The 16,357-nt window shown below is 33.4% G+C and overlaps 3 protein-coding genes and 1 pseudogene across 3 annotated transcripts; all 4 read right to left on the bottom strand.

The window, feature by feature from the left end:
* MHK (Protein kinase superfamily protein) lies at positions 1 to 7,958 on the bottom strand. Its single transcript, XM_089719407.1, is given in 19 exon segments — positions 1 to 317; positions 320 to 357; positions 678 to 753; positions 1,140 to 1,185; positions 1,315 to 1,349; positions 1,767 to 1,874; positions 1,955 to 2,015; positions 2,090 to 2,158; positions 2,264 to 2,329; positions 2,438 to 2,546; positions 3,257 to 3,323; positions 3,841 to 3,893; positions 4,018 to 4,120; positions 4,251 to 4,389; positions 4,813 to 4,902; positions 4,985 to 5,053; positions 6,219 to 6,297; positions 6,395 to 6,758; positions 7,732 to 7,958. Coding segments are annotated over 18 exon segments (1,281 nt in total). The 5' UTR covers positions 6,403 to 6,758; positions 7,732 to 7,958; the 3' UTR covers positions 1 to 252.
* Positions 7,959 to 10,087: 2,129 nt separating this feature from the next.
* Positions 10,088 to 13,306, bottom strand: LOC105644558 (Pentatricopeptide repeat (PPR) superfamily protein). Its single transcript, XM_089719517.1, has one exon. The coding sequence runs from the start codon at positions 13,102 to 13,104 to the stop codon at positions 10,411 to 10,413; it is 2,694 nt and encodes an 897-aa protein (XP_089575643.1). The 5' UTR covers positions 13,105 to 13,306; the 3' UTR covers positions 10,088 to 10,410.
* Positions 13,307 to 14,112: 806 nt separating this feature from the next.
* Positions 14,113 to 14,520, bottom strand: LOC149497366 (chloroplast envelope quinone oxidoreductase homolog pseudogene; annotated as a pseudogene).
* On the bottom strand, positions 14,113 to 16,348 carry LOC105644547 (chloroplast envelope quinone oxidoreductase homolog). The gene is made up of 4 exons (XM_089719520.1): positions 16,208 to 16,348; positions 16,034 to 16,116; positions 15,686 to 15,827; positions 14,113 to 15,370 (listed from the first exon to the last, which is right to left on the bottom strand). Exons 1-4 carry the CDS (start codon positions 16,287 to 16,289, stop codon positions 15,240 to 15,242), a joined length of 438 nt encoding a protein of 145 aa, XP_089575646.1. The 5' UTR covers positions 16,290 to 16,348; the 3' UTR covers positions 14,113 to 15,239.
* Between the last annotated feature and the right edge of the window lie 9 nt (positions 16,349 to 16,357).

The raw sequence follows: 16,357 nt of genomic DNA on the forward strand, positions 1-16,357 counted from the left end.
TGAGAGAAAGAAAAGCGCTGAAGTAATGTACTAAGTTCCAAAAACATCTACACCATGAAGTTTTTGGCATCCATTAAGTAAACTTGAATCCAACAGCTTTCTTCTTGGCAAATTTTCCCACGAAAAAAATTCTGATTTCCGAAGACATAATAAAACCTATAAAAGTGCTAATGAACTTTACAAAATCGGATAGTCTTATAAATTACATATTATTTGTACACCTTTCTTATTTGTACACATTGGTAGAATCAATCAAAGGTTATGGCTTTCCTGAATTGGGGAGGACATCGCCAATAATGGACAATCTAATGATGTAATCCAGTTGATTGTGGAACTACTGATGGATGCTGAATTGAACTGCCAAGCAAAAATGTAGATCTTTTTATTGGGTGTGTTATAAAGATGGTGAGAAAGGTGAATTAAACATGCACTGAAAATAAATAGACTTTGCAGAAAACAAATAGAAGGGAAAATAATGCTATCTGTGGATGACAAATTGGACTAGATGACTGTTTTGACACGGAGAAATAACTCAGCAAAAATTCTGGCAATAAAGGAAAAAGCATAAGATGAATATTGCACAGGTGATTCAGGCATTCGGAAGTGACATGGGCATTCAGGTCTACTGGATAATTATTTTAACACCAATGAGAGAAAATTGTTCTGCGTATATTTACCTGAATGACAATGACAATGATGACTCAACTGGAGGGTGGATTCCATTTTGATCTGGAGATAGTAGTGACCAAAACACTGAAATGCAATTCCAACAGCATCTTATTAGAGAAACCAAGAATGATAATGACAAGTCCCGTAGTTTTTATCCACTTTCTACCTAGGGCAAAGCTTGCTTTATTCAAAAGGACACTTTTTGAGAAATTTAGCCAACTAAGAGTTTTTAACTTCCAGAAGGCTATGTCTATTTCCTCAAAATAAACAGAAGGAAAAAAAAAAAAAAAAAAAAGGAAAGGCTTCCATTAAATTTTTGTGGAAACTTACTGAATAAGTAGAAAAATTCTCTAAATATCATATTGAAAAGTTCACGGATTATTTTCCAGAGCAGGAAGATATGCTAAACAAAATGCGTGCCTTTCCAGAAAAGGCCCACTTATAGGCTTATGAAATGACCAAACAAGTACCTGACTGTTCTCGATGACCTTTGAAATCAGAGCAAAACAGAATATTCTGCATGGAGAAATGTACACAATTTCAGTAGATAAATTTATTTTTCATAATAGACATCAATAATTCTGTGAAGTCGTGGATTATAAATATGTTCCAGCAGAAATCTTGAATGCAGTCGTGCAAACTCACCTCTTCCATACTTTCAGAAACAGTTTGAACTGCCTCTGCAGGAAATAAGTGTTACAGTTAGAAACAGCAGAAATGAGAGAGAGAATCTAACTACTCAGAGAAAGAGGATAAATGATGAACATCAAATTGCAAGGTCTATTGATATAGTAACTTAAGCAAACTGCTGGACAAGGCACACATTATATCTTATTAAAGAGGGAATAGAAAATATAATTCTCATCTTCCCAGTGAATATATAAATGACTTAAAAAGAGGAACATCTACTCTGCCGGCAAGAAAGGGGGATGTAGGACGCATTTACAAGTAAAGTACTTAAAAATGACAGCACTGAGAACATTTCCATTAAGAAAGAAGAGACGGGCAGACAGAGCAGAACTTTTATCATGCCCCATCAATATAACTGTGTTATCCATCATATTAGAGCAGGAAGCAATTTATGGTTAGTTACTTACCTAAGTTTGAAATACTGGGCTTCACAGCCAATGTCAAGCCAAGAAAACAGTCATCAGATTCAGCACCAAAATCCCACAGATTTAACTCCAGATTTGGCTTTGCTCCTGCTGAATAGTACAAGATGAAAATAGTTCATAAAAACTCAAACTAATCTAAATCTGCAATCTAGAACTTCAGAAAAACTCACCTATATTATTTAGCTTCAGTTCAAGGGGATCTCGGATAGGATAAGGAATCCACATGCCCACCTATACAATAAACATTACTAAACTGATTTCATGTGAAAATAAAGCACAAATCCGATGAGGGAGCATAGAATTACATGGAAAAATGGATGTTGCAGCGATTGATCAGCAGTTGGCCTCTTTAATGGGTCCCATGAACATAATTGCTTTGAAAAAGCAAGCCGACGCACACAGAAATCAAAATTCAGAAAACCATTTCAATTAAAAGTCACTTGGCAAAACTAGTGGAAGCATATTGCATCAACACTCACCATAATCAAATCAATGGCTTCTATGCTCGCATTTGGAATTATTTCAGAGAGGTTGGCAGGTGAAATCTACCAAGAATAACAATGAAAAGAAAATGAATAAAAATAGGGACAATAAGCCTAAAATCCAAGCATAAAAGACAGAATAAAGCAGTAATCATTCATAGATTAGCTTGCCTCTGAATAACAAATATTCATCAATCGAGCGATATTTGTTGCTCCAGGGAATGTAGTCCTATCAGGTGTACCGAGAATACAGCATATCTTGTACAATTGATCTATTTCACTGCCCACGGGAAATTCATTTCATATGGTGAAATTCAATAAGAACTGACAGTTTTCAGGAACATATACGTGAGCTAACAGAACAACAAATTTGCAATTCATGGAAAGAAACTTACCTCACTGTACAAGCATATAGGTTACCAGATATTATAATTTATAAGAATTGTAAGTCTATATATCTCTTCATCAACAATGTAATTTCATCAATAGTGAGACAGAAATTTTACCCACAAGTATAATTCAATTACTTTCTGACTTAGCATATAACAGAAAGAAAAAATGATGTACAAGATTGACATAACTTCCTTAACATCAAGATGAAAAATGGCAATGCTTCCACCCTAATGTAATTTTTAATAGAAAACCATTTACTTTATTAGAGATATCTATTTTTGTTATTTGATCAACATCAATGCACAAACAAATTATGTCAAATTATAAGCAGCAGATTGATTGAACATTGTGTGTTAGAATGTTCCTGTTTAACTAGGGGCAAAAAAGAAAAAGTATGTTCAAGTTCTAGAACACAACAGAGGATGAAATCTTCCTGGCCCATGAATTACCATGTAATTATGGCAGCATATTTATGTGTGTGTTGTGGTGGTGGTTGTGGTTGGGGGTTAGAGGAAGAATGGACTTCCGTATAACATAATAATATTTATTTGCATCTTAAACACCAAAGATATGCAATTAAAGATAATAATGAATCACCTTTCACCAGGGAAAATAGGGGACAGAGTGAATAGCTCAGCTAGTATTGTGCCAACTGCCCACATATCTGCATATAATTTGTCTCCAGTGTTAAAAATCAATTGAAGGAAACCTAACAATAAATGGCCTATAAAAACACTGTATAAAAAGTAGGGGCATTACAGAATAATGAATATCAACTTGTTTTCACCTTGCAGTAATGATAAACATCATTACAAATTTATTAGATTGTCTTTAAATTCTATTTTTAGAGCTCTACCGGAAAACATGAAATGAAAACCTTTCCTGAAAGAAGCACATATAATGATTTTGGAAACCACAGCCTATAACAACTATTAAAAGAAAACGAGAACTTCTTTGCATTGGTCAAATGCAGCTTAAGAATTCGCATTTCTATAAACCCAAAAGAAAAGAAGATAGAAATCCTTAAGCAATAAATCATCTTATTGAAGAAAAACAAATTCATTAGAAACATACCAATTGGAAGACCAAGTTCTGTCAATTTTGTTGAGAGGAGAAAACAAATAAAGGTTTAAGATTTATGGGTGAAAGAGTTGGCAAAGGATGGGAAAAAAGAAACAAACCAACTGCAGGAGTATATGTTGAGGACTGCAACAAAACTTCCGGAGCCCGGTACCTGGCAACATACTCGAACAAGATAAAACGTGAAATAAAGGGTACTAAAATAATAAGTTTCTGGCATACACAAATACAAGCACTCAACAGATGAGACAAAATTCACCATTTACAGATAGACTTACCACCGTGTGGAAACATATTCAGTATAAGGAGGCACTGATGAAACTTCTCTAGCCAGTCCAAAGTCAGCAATTTTAAGAACATCATTAGTCACCAGCAAATTCTCTGTAGGTGAAAATGTCTTTGGTTATGAATTTTCTTTCTCAAATTAATTAACTCCTCTAAGGAGATTAAAAAAGCAACTCAAACTAGAAAATGATAAAAATGTAGATGGAAGAAAGAACTAATATTTTACCAGGTTTTAGATCTCGATGGAAAAATCCATTCCTGTGCATATGAGCAAGTCCTTGCAGCAACTGTGACATAAAGTTTCGTATCTCTTCCTCTGTAAAAGATCGTTCTCGTTCTCTCATGATTTGGTACAGATTATATTCCTGGTTCAATAAGTCCAGAATCAAGAAATTGACAATTAATGAGCAGTCAATTATCTATTCGCAGTTTCAAAGCATGATATTCCTATCCATGAAAAAGGAAAGTGAACTAGTATTTATATCTCAGATGATTGTATTTGAGATAGTATCTAAACAACTAATGGATAGAAATTGGAATATAAGAATTCATATGGTTTCCATCCTTATTTTGAGAATTAAGACTTAGTTGAACATCAATCAAGGATCACATCAAAATAATGTTTAAGCATGATACAGCACCATGTACCATGCTTTAGAGTCACTTTTCCCATAATCATCATGATACACTATTATTTAGTTGACAGGCTGTGATTCTCCTGGCATTCCAAATACAACTATAATATGTCCATCAAGAGTAGCATGAAATTGGAAGACAGGATCACTCACCATGTATTCAAAAATGAAAAATAGCTCATTGTATTCCCTGACAACCTCCTTTAACTTTATGATATTGGGGTGATTCAGTTTACGAAGGGCCTGCAGAAGATAACACAAGTTTGTTAGTTTGTTGAGCATATAATATTAGATTTGATTATACGAAGTCTAGCAACACAGGTACCTTTACTTCTCTCAAGTTCATGCATTCTTCCCAAAAATAGAACTTCCTCTTCATTCTCTTCACAGCAACCTAAGATCAAAGGAAACAACAATAATATAAGTGACCGAACTAGAACCATGAGGTAAACCATTTTTTCCTTAACTGTATAACACACTGCAAACTTTTATTTCTCCTTTTCTTTCCCCCCCTAGCTTAGCTGTAAACATAATATAATTTCAAAGCAGAAAAGTAGAGAAATTAGATGAGCTCATTACGGTTGTTTGACATGCTATCTGCAACACCTAGATTCAAAATTCCGTTTATTGTTTGATTGAGTTTTACAGTTCACACTCATTTCCTTGTAGAAATTTTATTGGATGGTAGAAACAACATCCTGATAAGTCGCCAATCTGAAATGCTTTAGCACACACTTTAATTGAGCAGGAACAATAAAAAAAAATTGTTACATACAGGGAACTGGAGGGAAACGAGAGAGGAAAAGAGAGAGTCCTTTGTTAATTGTACAAATTCTTGACTGAAAAATCATAAAAGACTATTCAACCGATGCCCTCTACGAGATATCAATAAAATAACCAAGATGTAACAACCACAATACCCACTAGCTCGGTTTATGAGGCCCTAAAGTATTATTTTCCTTTTGCTATAACTATCTATACATTTCCCCTTAACCTTCTCTCTCTCTCACACACATGTCATTTGCAACCAAAGTTAGAATACATGATTTCTTTCCTTTCTCATTCTATTTGTATATTTTGATTGCTTACTTATATTTCTTGGTTCACTGGATAATTTTATAAATTCTCAAGCTGAAAATTTCAATTTGAAAACAAAAAAGCAGCATTTGGCAAATAGCAATCGGATCATGAGTCTCTTATGCATCTCACATGTGTTAAAGAGCTGGGAATTCTCACTTTAAACTGCAATTGGTTAGTTGTCAGGTTTCGAATTTGTAATTAGATAGAAACAGTCTTTCTAGTCAGTAGTCAGTACAAAAGATGAATCTGAGTTCACATAGTTACTACTAGAGTACGTGCAAGCAAGCTTACATTTTACCTGAATTAGTAAAAAGTTAGATCATACCAAAAAGACTATCTAAATGATTTTCCTTCTATTTTAGGAAATAAAAATTTCAAGTGATAAGTTTGAATGAATTAAAAATATTAATTAGAAATGAAAAATTAAAAATCCAAGTATATGAAAACTGAAAAGGTCGTTACTGCAAATGGTTCCTTACAATTTCATATGTTTCCAGATTGATAGCCTTAAAAACACTGCCACAAGTACCATCACCAAGTTCCTCCAAAATTTTATATCTGAGAAGAAAATGATAAGAAATTATGCCAAAAGTAGCATAAGCAACAGAGAAGAAGAGTAATGCTGTATAATCAATTGAGTAGCCGAGGTACTGACCTTTCCATTATTAGAAATGTAGAAGATGACAATCAAAAATTTGTCAATGAACTTCTAAGGACCTCCTAATAGAGGTGTCTACTCTGTCCACAGAGTACGAGTTACTAGTTTGCATATGCTGTTTAGTGCTAAACTGTAGCTTGTTATATACAACATTGAAAGAAACCCAATTCTCATTGTAGAAGTAATTGAATATCAGCCAATATATTATCAACATGCTTAAATGCAGCTTCTACAAGCTGCAACAAGCTAGAATCATCTATGATCACTATTAGACCTCTGTACAAGAAATGTCAAGTTAGCATGTCAATCTCTCTTTAAATTTATGTCCAGGAATGCCCATCTGTCAAAAACTTGAGCTGAGCTGCAAACAAATAGGAAAAGTGAAAAAAAAAATTAATAAAGTTCTAGCAAACCAAATCTTACAAATGAAAACTTAAAAAAAAAGTGCAATTAACTGAATAATTATGTAGCTGGATCTACCACTTTTTCAGTTTTATTTGATTGCTAATGAACCCAAAATACAAAATATGGAAAACCCACCTTAATTATCAAGCCTATCAAAAATACAAGAAGAATACATTATATTACCTGCTATTTATATCAAAACCACAAGAAATGTATTTGCAGTTCCAAGAAAAATCACCGGAAGCAAATTTCTTGCTTTTTTTATTTGTCCCATTTAACAGAAAAATCCACATATAGATCCAAATCCAATTCATCTCCAACAAATTATTGCTGCTTACTTAAACAAGCAAAGAACAATGTTTAACTACTATATGTCTACACCAGCAAAAGAAGAATAATAAAACATCTTTAATTCCTCAATGGAAAATTATTCTTTTAATTGAAACCAAAAAAAAAAGAAAAATTGAACACCCAAAAGCATAATTTATTTATCAATCATAATTAAAACAGTAATGAAAATTACATATCACAACCACCTAAAAAGCATCTTAAGAGGTTAATTTTCGATTAATTGCTGAAAACTTCAAAATCTTCCAAAGAAACATCTAAAGCTGTAAACATCTTACCAACCAAGCCTCTCCAAGTAAGTCTAATTCAGCAATTGGTTTCATCTAGTTAAACTATATATTATTTTCATTCTTTCAACTAAAACAAGATAACAGAAGAACTTCTACTATCATTTACTGTCTTCCCATCCGCTTCAGCTTTCTTGGGAACCAAACAAATCTGACACTCAAAAATCAAACTACATTTTGGCTTGCAAGAAAAGTTGCAGCTCTAGAAAACGGAAAAAAGAGCTACAAACTCAAAATTCACAAAATTATACACTAAAAAGGAAAAATGGAAGGACAGAAATAAGCAAAACTCACCATTTGATGCCTAACAAAAAACACCAGAGATCTAAGAACTAATATGCATCTCCAATGCGTTAACGATTTCGTCAAAAACAAAGAGCAAGAATTTGAGAAAAAAAGAGGAGAGAGAGAGAGAGAGAGAGAATTAGATTACTGGCTAAACCATTAGAAGGGATTCCGCAGAAGAAGCAAAGAAGAAAAAACCAAAGAAATATTAGAATATATGAATATTTGTTATTATTCTGAAAAAAAAAAATGTTGATGATTATTTTAATACGTGTATTTTTTTTCCAATTTTTTATTTTAAAATGAGAAACGAAGAAATGCTTGGTTGTGGTGGGGGAGGAGATGGTCCCCATATTGATATGGTACTACTTTTGAAGTTGAATGACTAAAATGTCCCTTAAAGTCTTTAATATTCGGAGAATCCTTTTTTATATTGACGAATATGCCCGGAGTAGATAGGCCTTGTTTGGTGACGTAACAGTTGTTAAGTATGATTGGGATGTGATGGGACTTAAGCGCCATAAAGGAAAAGAGTTTGGGCTCTTCTGAGATTTCGCTACTGCCCTTGGTTTTTAACCTTTTATTTTTAGGCTTGGCGTGTGGTGTAGTTGATGCGGTTCGATATTAAGCGCGTGATACTCCGGTCTGGACCATAAACCGGTTTATTTTACCTTAGATTGGAAGCTTTACTTTGTTCGTTCAATGAGAACACAAAGCATCTATGTTTTCATACCTTAAGGCTGACACGTGTAAGGGAGAGGATAAGGATGAGTCTTGCTTTATTCAATCTTGTTCAAAAAGGTTGTCATTTTGCTTAAACCAATGAGGTTGACTTCGTCCTTAAGAGACGGAATATTCCAATAACAGTACTATTATTTTTTCATCAATTATGCGAAATTAGGATATGTTTTAGGATACTAATCTCCATGTCCGTATATTATTATAAATACTTAATTTTCTTTCCTCAATTTTTTTAATTTTTTTTTATTTATTGAAAACTCAACGGATTGAAAAAATATTACGATTGAGTTGATTTTTTTATATTTATTAAAAGATAAAGGTCTGAAAACATATATTAAACTAAGAAAAATTTTTATAATAAAAAAGTCTTTGACTTGCGATTTTTCATTTACCTTGTAAATAAAAAGAAAAATCAAATCAAACATAATTGATTATAAAATTTTAAATTAATGCGACTAATATTTCATTAATTAATAGTTATAAAATTACGTGTTCCCTAAGAGAAATAATTTATGAGATAATCATATTAAGTAGGAAAAAAAAAAAGATTCAAAAAACTTAGATAACCAACCATTTTGAATATCCTAACTGTTTTATCGTATTTTACTATTCTTACAAGATTAGTGAATTGTGTTTTATATTTGGCTTTCTAAAAAGTGTTATTTACTTGTATTCATTGAAATTGGTGATAAAATTATAATTTTTACTTATCAAACATTTTAAATTCTGTTGAAGAATTAAAATTAATAAACTTAATTTAGAAAGACATAATATATTTTATTTTATTAAAAGCTTTGCCATGAAATGTTTATTCTCAAAATAACAAGTAAAAGATTTGACAAAATCTTGTTGAATTATTCTAGAATTAAACCTTTTGAACATTCGATTGTAGGTAGACCTGCAAACAACCGACGACCCGTACTCCAATCAATTCAATATTTGAAAATAAATAAAAATAATAATGCATTCTTATTGTATTTAATATATACATGCAATTAGAATATATTGGTATTGAAAAATATACGCATGCAATAATATTCAAGGTTTTCAATTTCATGTCAAAAAAAAAAATTATTGAAGATTTTATTTTTGTATAAACAATCAAAATTAAAGAATTATCTGTGGCATAATAAAATTCTAAACTTGTATTGACTTTAATTCATCAAGTAAACAAATTTATTTTAAAAATATTTTTGCAATATTTTCCCTTAAAAGTTTATAAAATAAATTTTTACTGCCGTGATAATGGAAAAAAAATATGTACAGAAGCTCAATGAAATTATAATAATTAGTAAGTAGTTTCTATTAATTAGTGAGTCTCTTTTTCCTTTGAAAACAATTAGGGAGTGAATGATATTAAATAAGAAAAATTAAAACTCTGCTTATGAGGAAGAATTTTCTATTAATTAGAAGGCAAAATTTTCATATTCTTCCTTTAAGAGAAAGAATTCTATGTCATATAACTATTGTTTAATCCATAATTACTATTTTTAATATTAATATAGTGACCTTTTTTGAAAAATTTAACGTTAAAATGGTAATAAAAAGAAGATGTTGATTGAACTTATACCAAGCACATAAATTCTTCCTCTTACTCAATGGAGTTGGTTGCTTCAACATTGCATTAACAAGCCACAAAAAAATTTTTAATTTATATTAACAACAAAGAAAGCCACTTGACAGCCACATTTCATCAACACTAACCCACCATTCTGGTGCTGATCCATCATGAAAATGAAAAAAGTCGCAAAAAAGGTTTAAATGCAGCGGTCAGTAACCTATCTTCTGGCTTCTTACCTGCAATGAACCAAAACTGAGTTTGGATTCTCTGTGACATTATCCTTCATAGTCAAGAATGTGAAATTAGTAGCAGCTTTTGCTCCATAGAGCAAAGCATTAATTTCAGAACAATAATTCTGTAAGTGGACCAGAAATCGATTATGTTAACTAGATAACTGGCCTCTCCCTATAATGCAATTGATCAATTAGTTCCACAAGCTCATGGGATTGATACCCCTTCACCAGAAAATCTATATATGGTAAGATTGCATTTTCCTCCTGAACACCACTGCATCTTAACAAGTCAGAGACCAAGTTTTGAGCCTGTTGGATCTTCCCTTCACCGTCTAGACCCTGAATCACTAGACAGAAAGACGTGAAAGATGGAACAAAACCATTATCAAGAATCAGCTTCATAAAGTCCAGGCAATAATCATATCTCTTTTCTCTGCAATGCCACTCGATGATAGATGAAACAGCCTTATCAGGGAAAAGACCAAACTTCACCTTATCCCGGATAAGATGATCTGCTTCGGCCATTCTCCCTTCTCTGCATAATCTTAAAACTAAAACATTGTAAAATTCTGCAGCAGATACACCACATCTCTCAATCTCATCTGCAAGTTCTGAAGCAAGCTCAACATCTATGTCCTTTAACATATGACTTGAAAGACAATCATTATCATTCTCATCTGAAAGTGAGCAATCAGCATCTAAATTAGCAGAATGAGTAAAAATTTGTGCTTCAGCATTCTTATTTGACAAAGAAAATCCAGAAAGCAGAGCAGAATATATGCTCCTGTTAGGCTGACACCCATTTTTAACCATAGTATTCACAATGTTAAGGGCACAATCCAACCTACCAGCATTGGCATGTGCTTTTACCAATGTAGTATACGTAATGACATTTGGAGGTACTCCTACATCAAACATACTGGAGAGAAGTGACTCAGCCTCCTGAATTCTTCCATTTTGGCACAAGCCATTAATGACAATTGTGTATGTATAGACATTTGGGGCACAACCAACCCGCTTCATCAACTCTAACATGTTTAAAGAACTGTTGATTTCACCAGCTCGGCATTGCCCATCAACCAATATTGTATATGTTACCACAGAAGGAACTAAACCATATTTTAAAATTTTCCCAAACATTGTATACTCCTCTTTTAACTTATTCTCTTTGCAAAAAACATCAACAAATAAGTTGAATGCATGAGAACTGTTCAAATATGTGTGATCCATCATCCATGTAAACAGAAGTAATGCATCTCTAGTTTTACCAATTTTGCAATACCCATCCATGAGAGCTGTAAAAGCTATTTCATCAGGGGGTATTCCACTCTTTGCCATCAAACCAAACAGAGCATTTGCCCACTCTGGTTTCCTATTTTTGCAAAGACCATCGATTAATGCAGTGAAAGTAAGAGCATCAGGCTGAAAACCAAAAACTTCCATTGACCTAAAAATCTTGAAAGCCACATCGAGTTGACCTTCTCTGCATAAGCCATCAACAAGAATATTGTATGTTACGCTATTAGGCGACAAGCCATTATCAACTATCCTTTTCAAAAGAAACATAGCTTTGTAAGATTTATTAACTCTGCACAGACCTTCCATAAGCTCATTGTAAGTGCGTATATTAGGCTTGCAGTTCCTTCTTTCCATCAAACCAATTATCTCAAAAGCCGAAACAATTCGTCCTTCTTTACAGTATCCATTGATTAAAGCGTTGTAAGTTATAATGCCAGGAGATAGCCCATCTTGCAACATTCTTCTAAAAATCCCATTGGCCTCCTCAATCTTTCCTTCTCTACACAACCCATCAATCAAAGCAGTGTAAGTATAAACATTAGGCTTACATCCATTTCTAACCATTTCATCAAGCAAACTAATAGCCTTGTCAATCAATCCAATATCGCACACAGCTTTAAGTAAGACAGTATACGTTCGAGTAGTTGGCAGACAACCCTTCCTACTCATTTCTTCTTTCAGCCCAAAAGCCTCTTCAAGCTTCCCGTCTTCACATAAACCATGAATCAATGTAGAGTACGTCACTGAATTGGGTTCGCAGCCATCTAATATAGACATTATTTCAAACACCCTGAAGGCATCAGACAGGAGACGTTCCCTGCAATAACCTAAAACCAAAGAAGTACAAATATGAGTATCTAAATCAAATCCAAGTCTCAACACCCTACATAAGAACATTTCACCAGCCTGTACATACCCATTTTTGCATAAAGCATTAATTATGGTTCTATAATCAATTCTACCAATAACAAATCCATCAGCCACCAGTTTTTTGTAGACCAAGAATGCTACAAAACCCATATTCACCTTAGCCAAACCCATTAATAGCAAGCTATAACAAGGGTAGTTCAGCCTAAATCCTACTTCTCTCAATTCATCAAGTGAACCCATCAGCTTCAACATATCATTCTCACTATTACTACACTCTTTAATCAGAGCAATTATGACCTTATGTGCAATCCCAAACATATTAGAGGAAACAATTAGGTTTAACAAATGGATTCTGCTGTCTATATCATAGCAATATGTAGATTGCTTGCAAACCCATTTGAAAAACCGAACGCCTAATTCAGTGTTGTTATTATGTAGCTCTATGATCTTGTGGACTGCAAATGGGGGCATATGAGATACCAGAGATTTGAGGTGGCTGTTTCGCTCCCAGTTAGGCTTGTTAACCAAAGAAGATACAAGATAGACTGTGCCTTCTACGGTTTCCGGGTTTTTCTGGTTGTAAGTAGATATTAAAGAAACAGAGGAAAAGATGAATTGAGAAGGAAAGACGAGAGGTCCAAAAGGGGCTTTGGTAAGTTTGGTTGTGTGAATCAACATGCAGAGCTAAAACTGTTCCAAGTTTGATCAGACGGTTTATAGAATTGGAAAGTGAGAACAGTAAAATTATTGAAAGAGTAAGCTGTAACTGAATGGATGAGACGAACGAACTGGTTTTGATACAGTAAACAAAAGCCATCAATTTGGACATTACGCTAAGAGGCTAAGCCATTAGCACTGTAGGTTCAAACTTTCTTCTTCCAGGATCTTCATTTCAATTTTAGTTATAATATAGCGTACGGTTTAATAAATAAAATATTGTTTTTATGAACCTAATTTAATATTTTTTTCATATAAAACTTTTTTTTCACCATTACTACTTATAAATAAATAAATATTTATATAAAATGTTAAAATAAAAGTAATATATTCATCTTTAAAAAATAATTCTATTTATTATATAATATCAACAATAAGCAATGATTATACACCGTAATACATAAAGCATATTTCAATAAGAAATTTAACTCGCATAAATAAAATTCCACATTTAAAAAATGGCAAAACAAAAGCCTGATGACCAACTAAAATTCGTTGTTTTACTTTGCTTTTTATGAATTTGAATTCCTGACTGATATTAGCTAGAGCATTATTTAACAGTGAGTTTTCGATCAAGAGAGAGTGTAGATTCGATGAAATAATATTTTATTTATTAAATTAGATACAATTTACGATTAGGATATTATTATAACTAAAATTGAAGTTTATGGTACTATAAAAAGAAAATTTAATTAAAAATACAATTAAAATTAAATTTAAAGTACAAATAAAACTAGTCGCATGAAAATTGTTTTAATAATTTAACCAAGTTAAAAAAGTCGGTTTTTTTAAACGCTAAAGTTACTTTACTCCATATGGACATCTTAGATTCAAGCCGGCTATTTTTAGACATTACCGTGGCCTTTAACTATGAACCATTTCTATTAATTTGGAATTAAGATCTAGTTGTTACTGTAATTAAATCTTCTTTCTTCTTCCTTATGGGTTGGCTGTAAAGGAAATTGTAAATTCAAACTAATATAATACTTGGCACTCCAATCATTTGAATTCTTTTAAACAACTCATTCTATAAACACTATATTAAGATTTTAAGAGAGAAATACAAAGGAAAAATGGACACCTAAAAAGCTCATAGCTCACACTTTTCACAGTAGAAAACAGTTCATCAATTGCAGGACTGTATATATTTATCTAATTCTCCACAATGACCTTCCCAGTAGCATGGCCGTCAATACTCTTAGCCCAGGCATCTTCAGCCTTGCTCAAAGGGTGCTTCGAGTCGATAATGGTCTTAAGTTTCCCTTCCTTCACCAGTTTAACAAGATAATACATACTCTCTTTATCAATGTTAGCCCAAACAAGTGGCACCAGCTGCTTCTTCGAGAAAGTGAGTTTCTTCAGAGCACAAGTGATCATGGCATTGGGGCTAGGAGTAATATCTATAACGTTCCCATTTTCACTCAAATTAGGCTCGAAAGTACTCCAAGGAATACCAGTAGCACAGTGGATCACTGCATCATACTTCCGGCCAGATGGGGACTTCAGAGCTGCACCCTCTGGTGTCTTGTAATCGAGAACCTCATCAGCCCCTAAACTCTTCACTAACTCTATGTTGCGAGCTCCACAAGTGGCTGTTACATGTGTGTTTCCAAGCTTTGCTAGCTGAACTGCATAGTGACCCACGCCACCTGAGGCAGCAGTGACCAGAATGTTTTTCTGGTTGCCAGTTCTGTCAGTTTGATCCCGGCACAACGAGTGAGAGCCTCAAGAGCTGTAACACCAGCGACCGGTAAGGCTGCTCCTTCAGCTGCTGAAACTTCAGGTGGTCTTGCCACTATCCAGCTCTCCTAAACCACTGCGAACTCTAATCCGCCTCCATTCTGTCATCAGTATTACATGTATTACATATATGTAGCATAATTACCGAGATAAAACAAAAAAAATAATACCGATATAGTGGAGATCAATAATTTTAGAAATACGCCACAAGTATGCTTCCATCCCATCCAAAACTGTTTTTAGATGCAACTAAAAGATGCAAGCTCTGCGGAGCTTGTCATATTCCATTAAAAATGAGTCAGATTCAGTCCAGTATACAACAGTTGGACAATAAATGTATACACACAATAGAGATACTAGAGAAGGAGAGAACAAGTGAATGATTGAGAACTTGCAGCTTCGCCAAGCATAGCTACTACTTTATCACCAATTTTGAAAAATTTCACTTCTGGTCCAACTTCTACTATCTCTCCTGCTACATCAGTAGCTGTTGCAACAAAAACATTATCAGCAAAAAAAATTGACAAACAACTGAAAAAATATTTACAGGAAAACTAACAAATTATATGAAAGGTTTATGAGTAATTGGATGGTGCACCCAATAGAAGTGGATTAGTTTTATACACATGAGATTCTATGTAAATGATTTAAAATAGTATCGGCATAAAACATATATAGAGAAAATTTTGTCGAAGGATTGAACTTATGCTCAGAACTGAAAGAGGAAAATATCCATAAGTAAATTAAAGAGTGTTGAAGATGGGTTATTAATATAGCCAACAAGAGGAATTGATTTATTTACCAGGAATGTGAGGGAATCTACGAGGAAGAAAAGGCCGCAACACGCCTTGTTGAATTTTCCAATCAATTGGATTTAGACTGGTTGCTTCTAACTTTAGCAAAACCTCATCTTTCTTTGGAGTGGGGACTGGAACTTCAACATGCTGCAACAAGCAAAAAAACAGATTAAAATACTTGATTGGTAGTGTTGTTCCTGCTTAGATTATTTATATTTAAACCTCATCCTAGTATTAGTAATAATAATATCAGATCATACACTAACAGAGAGGAAGCAGCTAATTAATCATCTATAAGAGCATATTATGACCATAATAATTAATTTTAAAAAAATGATCAAATTAGAGGTGACCTTTAGTCCTGCTGCTCCTCCACCATAACCATCGTGTTGAACAGCATGCATTAGCCTCCTAGCCATCTCCACAAGAACTGATGCTGTTTGAAGAAAGAGTAGAGCGTTTGCATAAATATAAAGAAGAGGGAGAGAGTAGAAAAGTGGAAGTAGAACCCAAAAGCTGACTTTGACCTTGATGGGTTCTGCGTTGACCACTATGAACCATCAATTTCTCGTTCTGTAATGGCAGGGTATTGTGCAAAGACAAAAGCATCCCCAATCTCTAACAAATATCACTTTTGTACGGCTGGTCTAATGTAAACACGGACTCGCAACCTTTAT

This window comes from Jatropha curcas, chromosome 3 (genome assembly GCF_041381405.1).
Source record: "Jatropha curcas cultivar XTBG-Jc1 chromosome 3, XTBG_Jcur_1.0, whole genome shotgun sequence".
In the NCBI taxonomy this organism is placed as follows: domain Eukaryota; kingdom Viridiplantae; phylum Streptophyta; class Magnoliopsida; order Malpighiales; family Euphorbiaceae; genus Jatropha; species Jatropha curcas.